The sequence below is a fragment of the Salmo salar genome, chromosome ssa15, assembly GCF_905237065.1.
Source record: "Salmo salar chromosome ssa15, Ssal_v3.1, whole genome shotgun sequence".
In the NCBI taxonomy this organism is placed as follows: domain Eukaryota; kingdom Metazoa; phylum Chordata; class Actinopteri; order Salmoniformes; family Salmonidae; genus Salmo; species Salmo salar.
In genome coordinates, this window is record NC_059456.1 from 41,523,713 (window position 1) to 41,543,640 (window position 19,928).

General features: G+C 40.9%; 1 protein-coding gene across 1 annotated transcript; it reads right to left on the reverse strand.

The window, feature by feature from the left end:
- Positions 1-14,249: 14,249 nt before the first annotated feature.
- Positions 14,250-19,928, reverse strand: LOC106571549 (uncharacterized). The gene is made up of 5 exons (XM_045695745.1): positions 19,648-19,928; positions 19,539-19,563; positions 18,954-19,352; positions 15,274-15,402; positions 14,250-15,089 (listed from the first exon to the last, which is right to left on the reverse strand). Exons 1-5 carry the CDS (start codon positions 19,652-19,654, stop codon positions 14,876-14,878), a joined length of 774 nt encoding a protein of 257 aa, XP_045551701.1. The 5' UTR covers positions 19,655-19,928; the 3' UTR covers positions 14,250-14,875.

Below are 19,928 nucleotides of genomic sequence, written 5' to 3' on the forward strand. Positions count from 1 at the left end.
AGTGATAAGCCAGTCACCCTTCAGATTATCGTGTGAGAGAGAAGTTTCCCCATATTTTTTATGGACTCATGTTGCCTCTTTTGTGAGTTTACCAGGCAAGGAGTGTACCATGCTTTCCTGAAGATTGTCTCCGAAGGGGGCATCTGGGGCCTGTGGGCAGGGTGGGTAGGGGGAAGTGGGTTAAGTTGAGCCAAAGGGGTAAGTTGACCCACCCTTGTTTCTAGGAAACCAAATATTAGGAAGAGGTAATCATTTCATGGAGTCTGTGATGGAAGAAACCACATGGAAAAAGTGGTAAGCAAGTTAGGTCCCCCAAAAAATGTCAAATGAATTTATTGTGTTACAGGTTTCATGTTGCTTGTATCTAAACCAAAGTAGATATTTTAAAGATTGTTCTATAAATCAGTTGGGGTAACCTAGCATGAAAGTGTATCCTTGTAGCTGTGTAGGCTAATATAGTCAAAATGTTTGCCTTGGGGAACTTGAGCCAATGGCAAGTTGAGCAAATTGAAGTGATTTCTTCCCAGGCGTAATGCACGGAATTATTGCTGGGATATGGGGTAACTACAGGGCCTGTCCTATGTTAAAAGGGTTTTTTAAAAATAGTACAAAGTAGTACATTAATGACAATTTTTTTGGGGGGGGGGTGTTGTGTGAATAACTATGTGAACCAGGGGTTGGAACAGCAACCCTATTTTTCGGCCCATTGTTCCGACCAGCAGGTTCTGAGCTGGTTCGAACCCCCCCCCCCAGTTCATTTCCGTAAATGTTTTAACCCTTGAAATCAACAGTTTTTTAGCTTGGTTATGGAAAGGTCGTTTACTTGTTTGAAGGACATAAATGCAAGCCGGGAGAGGTGGGACTGAAATATGGGTGGGGAGCATTGATAGGGCGAGAGAGATCAGACGGGTGGACATGAAGTGGGCTTGGCCTGAAGAGCTGAGCTTCATGTCATGAGGTGAATTGAAATTTGTTTAGGCTTTTACTTGCGTCATAACTTCGAACTACCCAGTTTTTTAAACTGGGTGGTTCGAGCCCTGAATGCTGATTGGCTGACAGCTGTGGTATATCAGACCATATACCATGGGTATGACAAAACATGGATTTTTACTGCTCAAATTACGTTGGTAACCAGTTTATAATAGCAATAAGGCCCCTCGGGGGTTTACGTCTACTATACTTAAGCAATAAGGCCCGAGGAGGTGTGGTATATGGCCAATATACCACAGCTAAGGGCTGTTCTTAGGCACAACGCCATGCAGAGTGCCTGGACACAGCCCTTAGCCGTGGTATATTGGCCATATACCACACCTCCTCGGGCCTTATTGCTTAAGTATACTAGACGTTAAGAATATGTTTTGAACAAAAAGGAAACAACAAAAAAACAGTTTTCGGTTCTGTTTGTGTGTATCTGTGTGTATTTATGGTGGTTCACATGATCAAACGGTGCGGCAGGGTAGCATAGTGGTTAGAGCATTGGGCTAGTAACTGAAAGGTTGCAAGTTCAAATCCCCTAGCTGACAAGGTACAAATCTGTCGTTCTGCCCCTGAACGCTGTTCCTAGGCCGTCATTGAAAATAAGAATTTGTTCTTAACTGACTTGCCTGGTTAAATAAATGAATTCCCCTTTTCTGTAGGGTTACTCTGTGTGATATGAATTTAAAGCAAAGATTCAACCACAAAGCCACCATGGATATTTTAAAACAACTCAGGGATAAAGTCACAGACTGGCACATCATGGTCAAGTAAATTATTATGAAGTGGATAGTGTGTCATAACACACTGCATACATCAGGCCCTCAGGCACACTGCATACATCAGGCCCTGGTCTGCCAGAGAATAAGGAAACTGCTTAGGGACGTCACTGTGAGGCCAATGGTGACTTTGAACGAGCTACAGAGTTAGAGTGAGATGGGAGAATACTTTCCATGGCTCTACAACATCCCAGTCACTGCGCAAAACTGGCCTGTCTGACAGAGTGGCAAGTGGGAAGCTATTATTAATAACTTTACATTCCTGCATCGAGTTTGAAATAATACTGCAAAAATGTTGTCTCAAAACATATATTTGTGTCAATGTAAAGATTTGAATCTGGGCCAAATCTAACATCACACACTCAACAACATCCCTAGTTTGATGCATGGTGACAGCATCAGCCTGTTATGGGCATGCTTTTCATTGGCATGGACTGGGGAGTTTGTCAGGATCTTCAAGAGAAAAATGGATGGAGCAAAGTAAAGGACAAATCCTAGAGGAGTACCTGCCTGGGTCTTCTAAAATTCTAACACTGGGACTGAAATGTTTCAAGTTTTAATGTCACATGTACAAGTACAGTGAAATGCCTTTCTTGCAAGCTCTAAACCCAACAAAGCAGTAATCAGTATCAATGTATTACTAAAAATAACATACGGTAGAACAAAAACCCACAAGAAATAAAAACACCTTTCAACAACAGGACAGTTACCCAACATAATTCCAAAACTACACTGTAGTGGCTTAACAAGGTGTTGAATGTTTCCCGGTTGTGTTGTCTGTAACGACCCTCCCACTGTCTGCCGTATTCTTTCTCTACAGTGCGTAATTACCCACCACAAATCCGCACGAAGACTAGGGTTGAGTTATTGTAGGTTTTGAGGAAGCTCCATATACATCTCACCTCTCTTCTGTGGTGCCCAGTGTGATTGTCATTTCTCTTGTTGTGGCCTGGTCTGGTGTGCTCAGCAGAGAGGAAGAGCGAGATAATTTTTTTTAGGATTTACTTGTGACTATGGCGTCTAATGTAGACGAGTTCATTCGCTTTCCATCAGAGGAACTGTTAGAATTATGTACTAAAGAAAAGCTGTTGAAGATCGCTGAACACTACAAGGTTGAAATGAGGTTGGTTGTTAGGTTGATATTGAAGGCCAATCTGATGGAGAGTGGTATTCTAGAAGTTAACACTGGGGCAGCCTCTGCCGAGGACTCGCCACCTCCCCAGTAGTCTCCCCGGTTCGTTTCAATGGCCGTTCCATCTGTTAGCCCTAGTAGTCTTCTTTTTGAACAGCAGAAATAACTGCTTCTGTTACAACTAGAGCATGATCGTGTAAAGTATGAAAAGTATGTTGCCAAAATTTAATGAGAAGGACCCTGAGACGTTCTTTTCATCGGAGCTTGTTGCTGACGCGCTCTCTCGTGCGCCTTGTTCCTGAATGTCTACGTGGCTGACCATTGTTTATTTTGTTTGGTATTGTCCTGTTCTGTCGCTCCTGTCTATTCCCTTCTGGTCTTGTTTTCTTCTTTCCTCTTAAAGGTTGCTTCCTGTGCGCAAAGGTTGCTGAGGTCTGGGGAGGACGAAGTTGGCTGGGGCAAGTGGAAGTGTGAACATGTACCCCCTCATGGATTTGGGACGCAGGCTGGGTCAATTTGGGACACAGGCTAGGTCAATTTGGGACGCAGGCTGGGTCAATTTGGGACGCAGGATGGGTCAATTTGGGACGCAGGATGGGTCAATTTGGGACGCAGGCTGGGTCAATTTGGGACGCAGGCTGGGTCTTTTACTAGGATCCAGGGCAGTCTGCCGTATTCTTTCTCTTTGCTCTTGTTTTCCTTATAAGGATGTCGGCGGGCGGAGCTGGGAGGGTCGTCAGCGACATGGGACACACCTGGGCCCGGGTGTGTCCCGGGATAAATACACCTCTTCCCCATTCATTGAATAGACTCTCTCCATGCAAACACACTGCTAGATTTTGGTTGTGGCATTTTTGTGGCTGTTTTGTTTGTTTGCTTTGGCACCTTTCAACACCCCTCATTAACACATTTATGCACACAACCACTCACTAACACTACTGATTACTGACTACACACACCATTGTTAATTGTATTTACCTTACTTTAGGAATAACAAAAATATATGAATTAACTGATCTCCACATTGTCTCCCTTTTTGTTACGGACTTCGAGCCGGACCACACCGGCTGCATTGTGTGTGCGAGCGTTGCAAAATAAATGTACACATACATGTTATTCAATCGTTTCATCCAAACTGCTCGCGCACGCCAACGAGCATCTGCGTAGCGAGGCACTAAAATAGCACCTGCCCCTATTATTTACGCTTGAAGCACAGCAAGTCCCGCCTCTCCCATCTCCTAATAGTTTTTTAGGAGCTTAAAACCTCTCTAGGCTAGGCGGGACGAATTCGTCCCACCTACGTAACAGCCACTGCTATCCAGTGGCGCGATTTTCAAAACCTTAAAAATCCTATTACTTCAATTTCTCAAACATATGACTATTTTACAGCCATTTAAAGACAAGACTCTCGTTAATCTAACCACACTGTCCGATTTCAAAAAGGCTTTACAACGAAAGCAAAACATTAGATTATGTCAGCAGAGTACCAAGCCAGAAATAATCAGACACCCATTTTTCAAGCCAGCATATAATGTCACCAAAACCCAGAAGACAGCTAAATGCAGCACTCACCTTTGATGATCTTCATCAGATGACAACCCTAGGACATTATGTTATACAATACATGCATGTTTTGTTCAATCAAGTTCATATTTATATCAAAAACCAGCTTTTTACATTAGCATGTGACGTTCAGAACTAGCATACCCCCGCAAACTTCCGGGAATTCGCTAACATTTTACTAAATTACTCACGATAAACGTTCACAAAAAAGCATAACAATTATTTTAAGAATTATAGATACAGACCTCCTCTATGCACTCGATATGTCCGATTTTAAAATAGCTTTTTGGTGAAAGCACATTTTGCAATATTCTAAGTACATAGCCCAGGCATCACGGGCTCGCTATTTAGACACCCGGCAAGTTTAGCACTCACCATAATCATATTTACTATTATAAAAGTTTGATTACCTTTTGTTGTCTTCGTCAGAATACACACCCAGGACTGCTACTTCAATAACAAATGTTGGTTTGGTCCAAAATAATCCATCGTTATATCCGAATAGCGGCGTTTTGTTCGATGCGTTCCAGACACTATCCGAAATAGTAAAGAAGTGTCGCGCGCATGGCGCAATTCGTGACAATAAAATTCTAAGTATTCCATTACCGTACTTCAAAGCATGTCAACCGCTGTTTAAAATCAATTTTTACGACATTTTTCTCGTAGAAAAGCGATAATATTCCGACAGGGAATCTCCTTTTCGGCAAACAGAGGAAAAAAATCCCAAAGGCGGGGCGGTCGGGGTCACGCGCATAAGCCAGTGTCCCTTGATCGGCCACTTGAGAAAGGCGATAATGTGTTTCAGCCTGGGGCTGGAATGACGACATTCTGTTTTTTCCCGGGCTCTGAGCGCCTATGGACGACGTGGGAAGTGTCACGTTAGAGCAGAGATCCTTAGTAAATGATAGAGATGGAAAAGAAGTTCAACAAATGGTCAGACAGGCCACTTCCTGTAAAGGAATCTCTCAGGTTTTGACCTGCCATTTGAGTTCTGTTATACTCACAGACACCATTCAAACAGTTTTAGAAAATTTAGGGTGTTTTCTATCCATATGTAATAAGTATATGCATATTCTAGTTACTGGGTAGGAGTGGTAACCAGATTAAATCGGGTATGTTTTTTATCCAGCCATGTCAATACTGCACCCTAGCCCTAACAGGATAAACCCAAGTGAGTGATTGAAAGATTAACTGAGTTCCACATTCCAGTCCAGTTGGTGGCAATAATGCACCTTAAAGTTGGTTGCCAACCGCCATATAAAGTCCACAAAAGAAGACTGAAGGAGGAGAGATTACTAGAAACTAACTAGGTTTCAGCTTTAATACTGCAGATAGATTGTAGCTTCCATCAATGTAATTGTCTGCATCACTTTCAATGTAATTGTCTGCATCATTTCCAATCACCCATATTTTGTTGTAAATACAGTACCAGTCAAAAGTTTGGATACACCTACTCATTCAAGGGTTTTTCTTTATTTTTACTACTTTCTATATTTTTAGAATAATAGCGAAGACATCAAAACTATGAAATAACAAAAAGTGTTAAACAAATCAAAATATATGTTATTTTTGAGATTCTTCAAAGTAGCCACCCTTTTCCTTGATGACAGCTTTGCTCACTATGCATCTCACAAAGACACGGCAGTTGGAACCAAAAATCTCAAATTTTAACTCATCAGACCAAAGGACAGATTTCCACCTGTCTAATGTCCATTGCTCGTGTTTCTTTGTCCAAGCAAGTCACTTCTTCTTATTGGTGTCCTTCAGTAGTGGTTTCTTTGCAGCAATTCGACCATGAAGGCCTGATTCACGCAGTCTCCTCTGAACAGTTGATGTTGAAATGTGTCTGTTACTTGAACTCTGTAAAGCATTTACTTGGGATGCAATTTCTGAGGCTGGTAAGTCTAATGAACTTATCCTCTGTAGCAAAGGTAACTCTGGGTCTTCCTATCCTGTGGCGGTCCTCATGAGAGCCAGTTTCATCATAGCTCTTGATGGTTTATGCGACTGCACTTGAAGAAACTTTCCAAGTTCTTGACATTTTCCAGATTGACTCATCTTCATGTCTTAAAATAATGATGGACTGTTGTTTCTCTTTGCTTATTTGAGCTGTTCTTACCATAATATGGACTTGGTCTTCTACCAAATTGGGCTATCTTCTGAATACCACCAATACATTGTCACAACACAACTGATTGGCTCAAACACATTAAGAAGGAAGGAAATTCCACAAATTAACTTTTAACAAAACACACCTGTTAATTTAAATGCATTCCAGATGACTACCTCTTGAAACTGGTTGAGAGAATGCCAAGAGTGTGCAAAGCTGTCATCAAGGCAAAGGATGGCTACTATAAAGAATCTCAAATATAAAATATATTTAGATTTGTTTAACACTTTTTTGGTTACTACATGATTCCATATGTGTTATTTCATAGTTTATATGTCTTCACTATTAATCTACAATGAAGAAAATAGTAAAAATGAAGAAAAACCCTGGAATGAGTAGGTGTGTCCAAATTGTTGACTGGTACTGTAGGTAAACTGAGATATGGCTAAAGAGTTAATCAGGGTGATTTTTCCACAAATAGAGGGGTATTTTCCTTTCCATTGCAACAAAATCTTATCTATTTTGCTAACTTTCTATTAAAAAGTATTTTTCTTTCTGGATATGTATACTGAGTATGTCCACATCACCGTCTGACCATTATATTTGTAAACTACATGATAATGTAAAAGTACTTTTTTTTGGTGATTCAATACGTATCATAATTTATCATAATTTGGTTGTATTTCAGAGGTTAGAAAAATTAACTAGATCCTCTGAGGCTGTGGAGGGATCCAAATGGTGGATTTAAAAGAAAGCAAACTTGTTTTACTGCTCTTGACAGTTTAATACTTTCTGAGAAGTATCTATTAATAACTATTTTACACCTAGGGTTACTATACATAAAATTGAAATATTCCAGGCATTTACAGCGCATTCAGAAAGTATTCAGAAACCTTGACTATTTCCACATTTTGTTACGTTACTACCTTATTCTAAAATGTATTAAATCATTTCAATCTACACACAATACTCCATAATGACAAAGCAAAAAACAGGTTTAGACATTTTTGCACATTTATAAAAATAAAAGTTCAGGAAGTCGGACAAGTTCAGACCACTTCAACACATTTACACATAAGTATTCAGACCCTTTACTCAGTACTTTGTTGAAGCACCTTTGGCAGTGATTACAGCCTCGAGGCTTCTTGGGTATGATGCTACAAGCTTGGCACACCTGTATTTGGGGAGTTTCTCTCATTCTTCTCTGCAGATCCTCTCAAGTTCTGTCAGGTTGGAATCGGGAGCGTTGCTGCACAGCTATTTTCAGGTCTCTCCAGAGATGTTCGACCCGGTTCAAGTCCGGGCTCTGGCTGGGCCAATCAGGACATTCAGAGACTTGTCCCAAAGCCACTCCTGCATTCACTTGGCTGTCTGCTTAGGCTCTTAGTCCTGTTGGAAGGTGAACCGTCACACCAGTCAAAGGTTCTCAGCGCTCTAGAGCAGGTTTTCATCAAGGATCTCGCTGTACTTTGCTCCATTCATCTTTCCCTCGATCCTGACTAGTCTCCCAGTCCCTGCCACTGAAAAACATCCCCACAGCATGATGCTGCCACCACCATGCTTCACCGTAGGGATGGTGCCAGATTTCCTCCAGACGTGACACTTGGCATTGAGGCCAAAGAGTTCAATCTTGGTTTCATCAGACCAGAGAATCTTGTTTCCAATGGTCTGAGAGTCCTTTTGGTGACTTGTGGCAAACTCCAAGCAGGCTGACATGTGCCTTTTACTGACGAGTGGCTTCTGTATGGCCAATCTACTATAAAGGCCTGATTAGTGGAGTGCTGCAGAGACGGTTGTCCTTCTGAAAGGTTCTCCCATCTCCACAGAGGAACTCTGAAGCTCTGTCAGAGTGGCCATCAGGTTCTTGGTCACCTCCCTGACCAAGGCCCTTCTCCCCCGATTGCTCAGTTTGGATGGGCAGCCAGCTCTAGGGAGAGTCTTGGTTGTTCCAAAATTCTTCCATTTAGGCCACTGTGTTCTTTGGGACCTTCAATGCTGCACAACATTTTTGGAACCCTTCCCCAAGTCTGAGCCTCAATACAATCCTGTTTTGGAGCTCTACGGACAATTCCTTCGACCTCATGGCTTGGTTTTTGCTCTGATATGCACTGTCAACTGTGGGACCTTATATAAACAGGTGTGTATCTTTCCAAATCATGTCCAATCAATTGAATTTACCACAAGTGGACCCCAATCAAGTTGTAGAAACATCTCAAGGATGGTCAATGGAAACAGAATTGGAGCTTCAAGTTCCTTGGCATCCACATCACCAACAAACTAACATGGTCGAAGCACACTAAGACAGTCGTGAAGCGGGCACAACAAAACCTATTCCCCCTCAGGAGACTGAAAAGATTTTGCATGCGTCCTCAGATCCTCAAAAGGTTCTACAGCTGCACCATCGAGAGCATCCTGATGGGTTGCATCACTGCCTGGTATGGCAATTGCTTGGCCTCCAAGCGCAAGGCACTACAGAGGGTAGTGTGTACGGCCCAGTACATCACCAGGGCCAAGCTTCCTGTCATCCAGGACCTCTATACCAAGCAGTGTCAGAGGAAGGCCCTAAAAATTGTGAAAGACTCCAGACACCCTAGTCATAGACTGTTCTCTCTGCTACCAAAGCAGTACCGGAGCACCAAGTCTAGGTCCAAGAGGCTTCTAAACAGCTTATACCCCCAAGCCATAAGAGTCCTGAACATCGAATCAAATGGCTACCCAGACTATTTGCATTGCCCCCCCCCCTTTTATGCTGCTGCTACTCTCTGTTATTATCTATGCATAGTCACTTTAACAACTCTACCTACATGTACATATTACCTCAATTATCTCGACTAACCGGTGCCCCCACACATCGACTCTGTACCGGTACCCCCTGTATATAGCCTCACTATTGTTATTTTACTGCTACTCTTTAATTATGTTACTTTTTTTTCTTACTTTTTGGGGGGTATTTTTCTTAAAACTGCATTGTTTATTAACGGCTTGTAAGTAAGCATTTCACTGTAAGGTGTTGTATTCGGCACATGTGACATAACATTTTATTTGATTTGAATGCACCTGAGCTCAATTTCGAGGCTCATAGCAAAGAGTCTGAATACTTATGTAAATACGTTATGTTTTTTATTTTTTATAAATTTGCAACAATGTATAAAAACCTGTTTTCCATTATGGGGTATTATGTGTAGATTGATGAAGATTTATTTATTTTTTAATCCATTTTAGAATAAGGCTGTAACGTAACTTTCCGAATGCACTGTATATATAAATTCCAGTCATACTTCATCAAAAGCCTTTTCAAAGTCAGCTAAGAATACCAGAATTTGATTTCCCAGATTTTGAATCGTGTTCTTTTGTTTCCAATACTTGTCTTATATTATCTCCAATGTATCGTCCATGTAAAAAACATGTCTGATTAGGATGAATAATATCCAACAATAACTTTTTTATTCTATGCGCTATGCATTTTGCTTGAATTTTTGCATCACAACACTGAAGTGTAAGGGGCCTCCAATATTTTTACTGGACCAGATCTTTATATTTACCACCTGGATCTGTTTCAGTAATAATTCAATCAGACCTTCTTGTTACAGTGGGGCAAAAAATCGTTTAGTCAGCCACCAATTGTGCAAGTTCTCCCACTTAGAAAGATGAGAGAGGCCTGTAATTTTCATCATAGGTACACTTCAACTATGACAGACAAAATTTGAAAAAAAAAATCCAGAAAATCCCATGTAGGATTTTTTATGAATTTATTTGCAAATTATGGTGGAAAATAAGTATTTGGTCAATAACAAAAGTTTATCTCAATACTTTGTTATATACCCTTTGTTGGCAATGACACAGGTCAAATGTTTTCTGTAAGTCTTCACAAGGTTCACACACTGTTGCTGGTATTTTGGCCCATTCCTCCATGCAGATCTCCTCTAGAGCAGTGATGTTTTGGGGCTGTCGCTGGGCAACACAGACTTTCAACTCCCTCCAAAGATTTTCTATGGGGTTGAGATCTGGAGACCGGCTAGGCCACTCCAGGACCTTGAAATGCTTCTTACGAAGCCACTCCTTCATTGCCCGGGCGGTGTGTTTGGATCATTGTCATGCTGAAAGACCCAGCCACATTTCATCTTCAATGCCCTTGCTGATGGAAGGAGGTTTTCACTCAAAATCTCACGATACATGGCCCCATTCATTCTTTCCTGTACACGGATCAGTCGTCCTGGTCCCTTTGCAGAAAAACAGCCACAAAGCATGATGTTTCCACCACCATGCTTCACAGTAGGTATGGTGTTCTTTGGATGCAACTCAGCATTCTTTGTCCTCCAAACACGACCAGTTGAGTTTTTACCCAAAAAGTTATATTTTGGTTTCATCTGACCATATGACATTCTCCCAATCCTCTTCTGGATCATCCAAATGCTCTCTAGCAAACTTCAGACGGGCCTGGACATGTACTGGCTTAAGCAGGGGGACACGTCTGGCACTGCAGGATTTGAGTCCCTGGCGGCGTAGTGTGTTACTGATAGTAGGCTTTGTTACTTTGGTCCCAGCTCTCTGCAGGTCATTCACTAGGTCCACCCGTGTGGTTCTGGGATTTTTGCTCACCGTTCTTGTGATCATTTTGACCCCACGGGGTGAGATCTTGCGTGGAGCCCTAGATCGAGGGAGATTATCAGTGGTCTTGTATGTCTTTCATTTCCTAATAATTGCTTGATTTCTTCAAACCAAGCTGCTTACCTATTGCAGATTCAGTCTTCCCAGCCTGGTGCAGGTCTACAATTTTGTTTCTGGTGTCCTTTGACAGCTCTTTGGTCTTGGCCATAGTGGAGTTTGGAGTGTGACTGTTTGAGTTTGTGGACAGGTGTCTTTTATACTGATAACAAGTTCAAACAGGTGCCATTAATACAGGTAACGAGTGGAGGACAGAGGAGCCTCTTAAAGAAGAAGTTACAGGTCTGTGAGAGCCAGAAATCTTGCTTGTTTGTAGGTGACCAAATACTTATTTTCCACCATAATTTGCAAATCAATTCATTAAAAATCCTACAATGTGATTTTCTGGAATTTTTTTTCTCATTTTGTCTGTCATAGTTGACGTGTACCTATGATGAATGAATTACAGGCCTCTCATCTTTTTAAGTGGGAGAACTTGCACAATTGGTGGCTGACTAAATACTTTTTTGCCCCACTGTAAGTATCTGATAATCTACCATTTTTGTAGGAGTGGTTAACGGTTGCATTTCCCTCCATATTCCTTCAAGTTCGCTTAATTTTTTAAATAATATATTACACTTGATCTTTCTTGAATAAGTTCCTCCATTTCTTTCCCCTCTAACTTATCCTGTGCCTCTACGGTACAGTTTTTATTGCTATCTATCTGTACTATTAGTCCTTCCATTTCCTTTGTTAATATGGACTCTTTTTACCTAAATTGCTTTTGTTTTAGAGATGAGTACTGAATTGCATGGCCTCTAAAGGCACATTTAAAAGTGTCCCATACAATAAGGGCTCTACTGTACCTATGTTATGTCGGAAAAAGTGTGTTATAAATTCTTCTGTCCTAGTTAAAAACAAGTTTCCAATATCCTCGCACATGTGGAAATTCTGTAAGAGCAATATATATGCCAATTATTTGATGGTCCGACCGCATTCTGTCCCTTATCAACACTAACTTTTGCTTTCATCAAGTATTGACTCAGGGGTTCACATACTTATTAACACAAGACATCTCAATATTGTATTCTTTTTTATTTAAACAAATATTTCACCATTTAAAATGTGAAAGCAGTGCAGGGGTTCACATACTTATTCACAGTTCTGTACAGTGTGACCATATACTGTAGTACAGAATATATAAAGGAAACATCAAATGAACTGGCAAAGAAACTATCAGTAATAAAGGGTAAACATATTAATACTGGCCATATGAAACGAGCTACTGCTTGTTAGTGATAGCTAAGCTTATTCAAACAGAACAAACATCTAAAAACATCTAGAGTGTCAATTAATGACTTTCTTCCTGTTATAGTAGCTCGTCTGTGCGACAGGACCAAAATTATTGTAAAATTAATGTTCATAGTTGCAGGAATAAAAGGTTCCATAGCAATGCATTCTTAGACCTCTCTCTGTGACAACACTAAACAATAGTCAATCTTGTATGTGATTCCTGTCTATAACAGCTGTCAACATAAAATAAGAGCAGTCTGAAGAGCTTATTACATTAAGTAACATTATAAAAATAACACGAAAATAAGTTAAACTCCATTTAGCAGATGCTTTTATCCAAAGTGACGTACAGTCATGGGGGCGGAGGTTCTACTAAGCTACATGGAATTGTTTTAAGAAGGTCATACCCTACGATCATTTAGCTATTTGATCTAGAATTTTAAGACCCCTTGAAGTATCCCCCCAAAATATTGTAAAAATATTTTTGATACAAAATAAGTTTGGGCCTTACTGCTATTAGCCCATTCAAACGCATTGAGTAACAGATTCAATGCATGGAACAACAGATAGTCCCTCCAAATTTTTTTTAAAGGAAGTTTGTTCTGAAATGTCTGTCCTATATCGGCGAGATATAAGATAGATCACGAAACATTAATATTTTTTTATATACTTAATATTTTTTTAAACATTTTTTACGTATTTAACCCCTTATTTTTGGCACTAAACAGTATCCATATGTACACTACCATTCAAAAGTTTGGGTTCACTTAGAAATGTCCTTGTTTTCGAAAGAAAAGAAAAAAAATGTCCATTAAAATAACATGAAATTAATCAGAAATACAGTGTAGACATTGTTAATGTTGTAAATGACTATTGTAGCTGGAAACGGCTGATTTTTAATGGAATATCTACATAGGCATACAGAGGCTCATAATCAGCAACCATCACTCCGGTGTTCCAAAACACCAGTCCCAACGTCAACAGCGAAGAGCCGACTCTGGGATGCTGGCCTTCTAGGCAGAGTTCTTCTGTCCAGTGTCTGTGTTCTTTTGCCCATCTTAATTGTTTCTTTTTATTGACCAGTCTGAGATATGGCTTTTACTTTGCAACTCTGCCTAGAAGGCCAGCATTCCGGAGTCGCCTCTTCACGGTTGACGTTGAGACTGGTGTTTTGCAGGTACTATTTAATGAAGCTGAGGACTTGTGAGGCTTCTGTTTCTCAAACTAGACACTCCAATGTACTTGTCCTCTTGCTCAGTTGTGCACCGGGGCATCCTACTCTTTCTATTCTGGTTAGAGCCAGTTTGCACTGTTCTGTGAAGCGAGTAGTACACAGCGTTGTACGAGATCTTCAGTTTCCTGGCAATTTCTTGCATGGAATAGCCTTAATTTCTCAGAACAAGAATAGATTGATTAATTTCAGAAGAAAGTACTTTGTTTCTGGCCATTTTGAGCCTGTAATCGAACCCACAAATGCTGATGCTCAAGATACTGAACTAGTCTAAAGAATGCCAGTTTTATTGCTTCTTTAATCAGAACAACAGTTTTCAGCTGTGCTAACATAATTGCAAAAGGGTTTTCTAATGATCAATTAGCCTTTTAAAATTATAAACTTGGATTAGCTAACACAACGTGCCGTTGGAACACAGGAGTGATGGTTGCTGATAATGGGCCTCTGTACACCTATGTAGATATTCCATAACAAAATCTGCCGTTTCAAGCTACAATAGTCATTTACAACATTAACAATGTCTATACTGTATTTCTGATCAATAAGATGGTTTTTTAATGGACAAAAAATGTGTTTTTCTTTCAAAAACATGGAAATGTCTAAGTGACCCCAAACTTTTGAATGGTAGTGTACTTCCAGTAATTTTTTCAACTGGTACCGGGAGACCTTCAGAGGAGTCTTGTGAGGCATGTCACCTTTCCACAGAGAAGTACTTGTGTGTACCCCAAACTGGACACTACAGACAGATGTTGGCAGATCGGCTGTACCGACTTCAGACGTGACCCAAACGGCAAATACCATTGTGTTCGCGAGAGTCTCATCTTTCAATAGAGGGGTTATAATAGTTTTATAGGCTAAACTGTTCAGACACTACAGACGATTTTGTGAAAAGATCGATTTTCGGGATGTTTCATGGTCTGACAAACACCGCTCAAGCTCTGTCACCTTTACCACCGATGCGGAAGAGTGACATTGGCATATGCGGTGGATTGAGACACATCCAATGCAAAAAAACATCTCTATCTTAAATTGACAGAATTTTATGGGGATTTTTTTATTATACCAATAGTTGTAGTTGGGACAGGATCTCGGAAATACAGAGCTAAAATCTAAAGAGGATGCCCTTGAGTCCCGAAGCAGCCTTATTATTATTCTTTCTTCACATAAGCAGCAAGATAGGAAACATACTTTTCCCTCTCTGTAGCTCTCTGTAGTTCACTCACACCAATGTCCTGGACCAGGGGTGTTTTCATGTTGTCATAGATCATCCATCTGCCAGTCAGCTGAGTGCACAGGAACAGGACCATGTGGTTGGACAGGGGTGTACTCTGTCCCATCAGGAGGAACTGGAGCTCGTATGTCCTGAAACATTGAGGCCAGTGGGTTATATCAGTTGAACCTGCATTGTGGTCCTTAAGCATTAAAGTACTGTAGATCTTCTGAAATAACATCACATAATACAGACTAGTCTAAGGCAGTGGATCAATCTAGCTGAGAGATATCACGAGGGCTGACTTTAACCTGCTACATACAGTATAGTTAGTACCTTTCATAATCATCAGTGATGGAGAGGGGAGGTAGGATACACATCCGGTCATCAATGTCTACCAGGATGAGTTTGGGTTCATGACGAGAAGTGCCTAAGGGTTTTACATCACCGTAATCCTCAAACTTCCTATAAAACACATTTTAAGGAGATCATTAACTATAAAGTTATTGTTGAAACAATGTTTTTGGTGGTTTCATACTATATGTTCTTCCCAAACTTCCAGTGGCTTTCTTTGTTGTTCTTTTACATACACTGAACAAAAATATAAACGCAACATGCAACTTTTTAAAAGATCTAACTGAGTTACAGTTAATATAAGGAAATCAGTCAATTGAGAAATTCTTTAGGCCCTAATCTATGGATTTCACATGACTGGGAATAAAGATAAAATGTCTCCAGAATTGAAGGTCCTCAAGAACACAGTGGCCTCCATCATTCTTAAATGGAAGAAATTTGGAACCAGCAAGACTCTTCCTAGAGCTGGTCGCCCGATCAAACTGAGCAATCACTCTGACAGAGCTCCTCTGTGGAGATGGGAGAATCTTCCAGAAGGACAACCATCTCTGCAGCAATCAGGCCTTTATGGTAGAGTGGCCAGACAGAAGCCACTCCTCAGTGAAAGGTACATGGCAACCTGTTTGGAATTTGCAAAAAGGCACCTAAAGGACTCTCAGACCATGAGAAACAAGATTATCTGGTCTGATGAAACCAAGATTGAGCTCTTTGGCCTGAATGCCAAGCGTCATGTCTGGAGGAAACCTGGCACCATCCCTACGGTGAAGCATGGTGTTGGCAGTATCATGCTGTGGGGATGTTTTTCAGTGGCAGGGACTAAGAGACTAGTCAGGATCGAGGGAAAGATGAACAGAGCAAAGTACAGCGAGATCCTTGATGAAAATCTGGACAACGACCCTAAGCACACAGCCAAGACAACGCAGGAGTGGCTTCGGGACAAGTCTCTGAATGTCCTTGAGTGACCCAGCCAGAGCCCGGACTTGAACCCAATCAAACATCTCTGGAGAGACCTGAAAATAGCTGTGCAGCAATGCTCCTCATCCAACCTGACAGAACTTGAGAGGATCTGCAGAGAAGAATGAGAGAAACTCCCCAAATACAGGTGTGCAAAGCTTGTAGCGCCATACCCAAGAAGACGCGAGGATGTAATCACTGCCAACGGTGCTTCAAAAAAGTACTGAGTAAAGGGTCTAAATACTTACAGTACCAGTCAAAAGTTTGGACACACCTACTCATTCAAGGGTTTTTCTTCATTTTTACTATTTTCTACATTGTTGAATAATAGTGGACATGTCAACTATGAAATAACACATATGGAATCATATAGTAACCAAAAAAGTGTTAAATACATCATAATATATTTATATTTTAGATTCTTCAAAGTAGCCACCCTTTGCCTTGATGACAGCTTTGCACACTCTTGGCATTCTTTCAACCAGCTTCATGAGGTAGTCACCTGGAATGTATTTCAATTAACAGGTGTGCCTTGATAAAAGTTCATTTGTGGAATTTATTTCCTTCTTAATGCGTTTGAGCCAATCAGTTGTGTTGTGACAAGGTAGGGGTGGTATACAGAAGATAGGGCTATTTGGTAAAAGTCCATATTATGGCAAGAACAGCTCAAATAATTAAAGAGAAACAACAGTCCATCATTCCTTTAAGACATGAAGGTCAGTCAATACGGAACATGTTAAGAACTTTGAAAGTTTCTTCAAGTGCAGTCACAAAAACCATCAAGCACTATGATGAAACTGGCTCTCATGAGGTCCACCACAGGATAGGAAGACCCAGAGTTACCTCTGCTGCAGAGGATACGTTCAGTAGAGTTACCAGCCTCAGAAATTGAAGCCCAAATAAATGCTTCACATTTATCAAGTAACAGACACATCTCAACATCAACTGTTCAGAGGAGACTGAGTGAATCAGGCCTTCATGGTCAAATTTCTGCAAAGAAATCACTACTAAAGGACGCCAAAAAGAAGAAGAGACTTGCATGGGCCAAGAAACACGAGTAATGGACATTAGACCGGTGGAAATCTGTCCTATGCTCTGATGAGTCCAAATTTTAGACTTTTGGTTCCAACCGCCGTGTCTGAGACGCAGAGTAGGTGAACGGATGATCTCTCCATGTGAGGTTCCCACCGAGAAGCATGGAGGAGGAGGTGTGATGGTGCTTTGCTGGTGACACTGTCAGTGATTTATTTAGAATTCAAGGCACACTTAACGAGTAGTTTTGGTAATTAGTCGTGTGGTCAGTAGTTGTGGACAGCAGTTGTGTGGTTTAGTAGTTGTGTGGTCAGTAGTTGTGTGGTTCTGATGAGTAGTTGTGCGGTCAGTAGTTGTGTGGTCAGTAGTTGTGTGGTTCTGGTGAGTCGTTGTGCGGTCAGTAGCTGTGTTCAGTAGTTGTGTGTTTGCAGTCAGTAGTTGTGTGGTTCTGGTGAGTAGTTGTGTGGTCAGTAGTTGTGTGGTCAGTAGTTGTATGGTTCTGGTGAGTAGTTGTGCGGTCAGTAGTTGTATGGTTCTGGTGAGTAGTTGTGCGGTCAGTAGTTGTATGGTTCTGGTGAGTAGTTGTGTGGTCAGTAGTTGTGTGGTCAGTAGTTGTATGGTTCTGGTGAGTAGTTGTGTGGTCAGTAGTTGTGTGGTCAGTAGTTGTATGGTTCTGGTGAGTAGTTGTGTGGTCAGTAGTTGTGTGGTTCTGGTGAGTAGTTGTGTGGTCAGTAGTTGTGTGGTCAGTAGCTGTAGTGGTAGTTAATGCAATAGCAGTGGTATTAGAAGTGACTGTGGTCAATTCTAGCATAAAGCTTTATTGAAGAAATGTAAGTCGAGTCAGTCTGTATGCCCTGGACCAGAGCTAGTGCAGACCAAAGGTAGACCAATGCTAGGCCAATGCTAGGCCCTGGACCAGAGCTAGGCCAATGCTAGGCCCTGGAGCAGAGCTAGTGTGGACCAGAGCTAGGCCAATGCTAGGCCCTGGACTAGAGCTAGTGCGGGCCAGAGCTAGACCAATGCTAGTATGGACCAAAGCTAGCTAGCTACACCCTGGACCAGAGCTGGCCCAGAGCTTGTTAGTGCAGATCAGAGCTAAACCACCGCTAATAGGGACCAGAGGTAGCTAGCAACTATTTACACCCTGGACCAGAGCAAGTTAGTGCGGACCAGAGCTAGCTAACTTCTAGCTATGCTCAGGACCAGAGCTGGACCAGAGCAGTATTTGTGTTCAAGTAAGTGTGGTCAGTAGTTCTGTGGTTCAGTCATTGTGTGGTCAGTCATTTTGGTTACTAGTTATGGTCAATTGTTGTGTGGTTGTGGTCAGTAGTTTTGTGGCTGTGGTCAACTTTGGTTTGGATAGCTTAAACGGTGAAAGGTCTAGAATTTTGTATTTATTTTTTACCATTCAAGTCTATGATCTTTGAAATGGATTGGGAGCTCATTTAATTAAATATAATTATAGTTCAAAAAAAGTGTAAACGCTATAAAAAAAAATACTTTCACAAGCAATCTAAGTTGGGCCAGTCTGTACTTTTTAAAGTTGGTTTCATGTTAATAGCATAAATTATTTTAGCTCTAGATTGGACTAAAGAAATCAAATAATAATAATATGAGTATGTAAGAAATCTAGAGTTGTGCATTGCCTTCAGCAAGCACACCTAATGAACAATTACCTCAATATGTTGTTGAGAACTGTGTCACATGGTGTGGAGCTTGATTGCGAGTCATCATAGTCGAAGCTGGCACATACCAGCTCAGTGAAGTTTGTCAAGTGGTCTCTAACATAACCTCTGATATCTACAAATTCATTTTGCATGAGGTTTTCTTCCTTACGAAGGCTCAAGTTAATAAGCCACAGTGCCTTTGCCTCATTGACCTTGGCAAAGTCTAGGAAACGTATAACCGTATTGATTTTGTTATCCCTCGTGAACAAATCTCGAATTTGGGGATACATTTTGGCAAGAACATGAATTCCAGCCAAAATGGAGTCTAGAACACAAGTATTGCTGAACTGGTATGCACCATAGCTTCCCCCAGCCAATAGGTAACTCAGGTTAATCATATCATCAGTGCTGGAAAATGTAGAAACACAGAAATATACATTGGCTTTAACCCATTCTGTTTTGCATACAATATCAGATTTTTTGACAGTGACATATTCTGATTAATCAAATACTTTATAGTAATAAAGACATTTGAAATAACATTCCAAATCAAGAAAACTGTGTAGCACCATGATTGTTTTATCTATTCCATACCTGGTGGGTTCTGCCAACTGCCCAGCTGTAATACAAATAAATGTAAAGTTTAGAAAAAAGGAAAGAGTGATGCTTTTAAAGTTATCATGTAAAAAAAGGACATGCCTACCTTCCATAATTAAACGTTCATGTGTCCTCTGAAGATCTATCCGGTCATGGATGGGGCTGTTGTCGAAAAAATGCACATGTTCATGGCTGAGTCATAATGGCGGATATCAAACGCAAAGTAGACTCGAATTTAAACTGTCCTAAATGTTAACTTCAATGTGTTAATGCTTAACCACAATTCAGTGGTAATCCCAAAATGTGCAAGACTCTGCAAGTGTTGAAACTTAAATTTGCTTACAAATCTTGTGGTTCTATGTTGAAATCATGTAATGCCAGTCATTT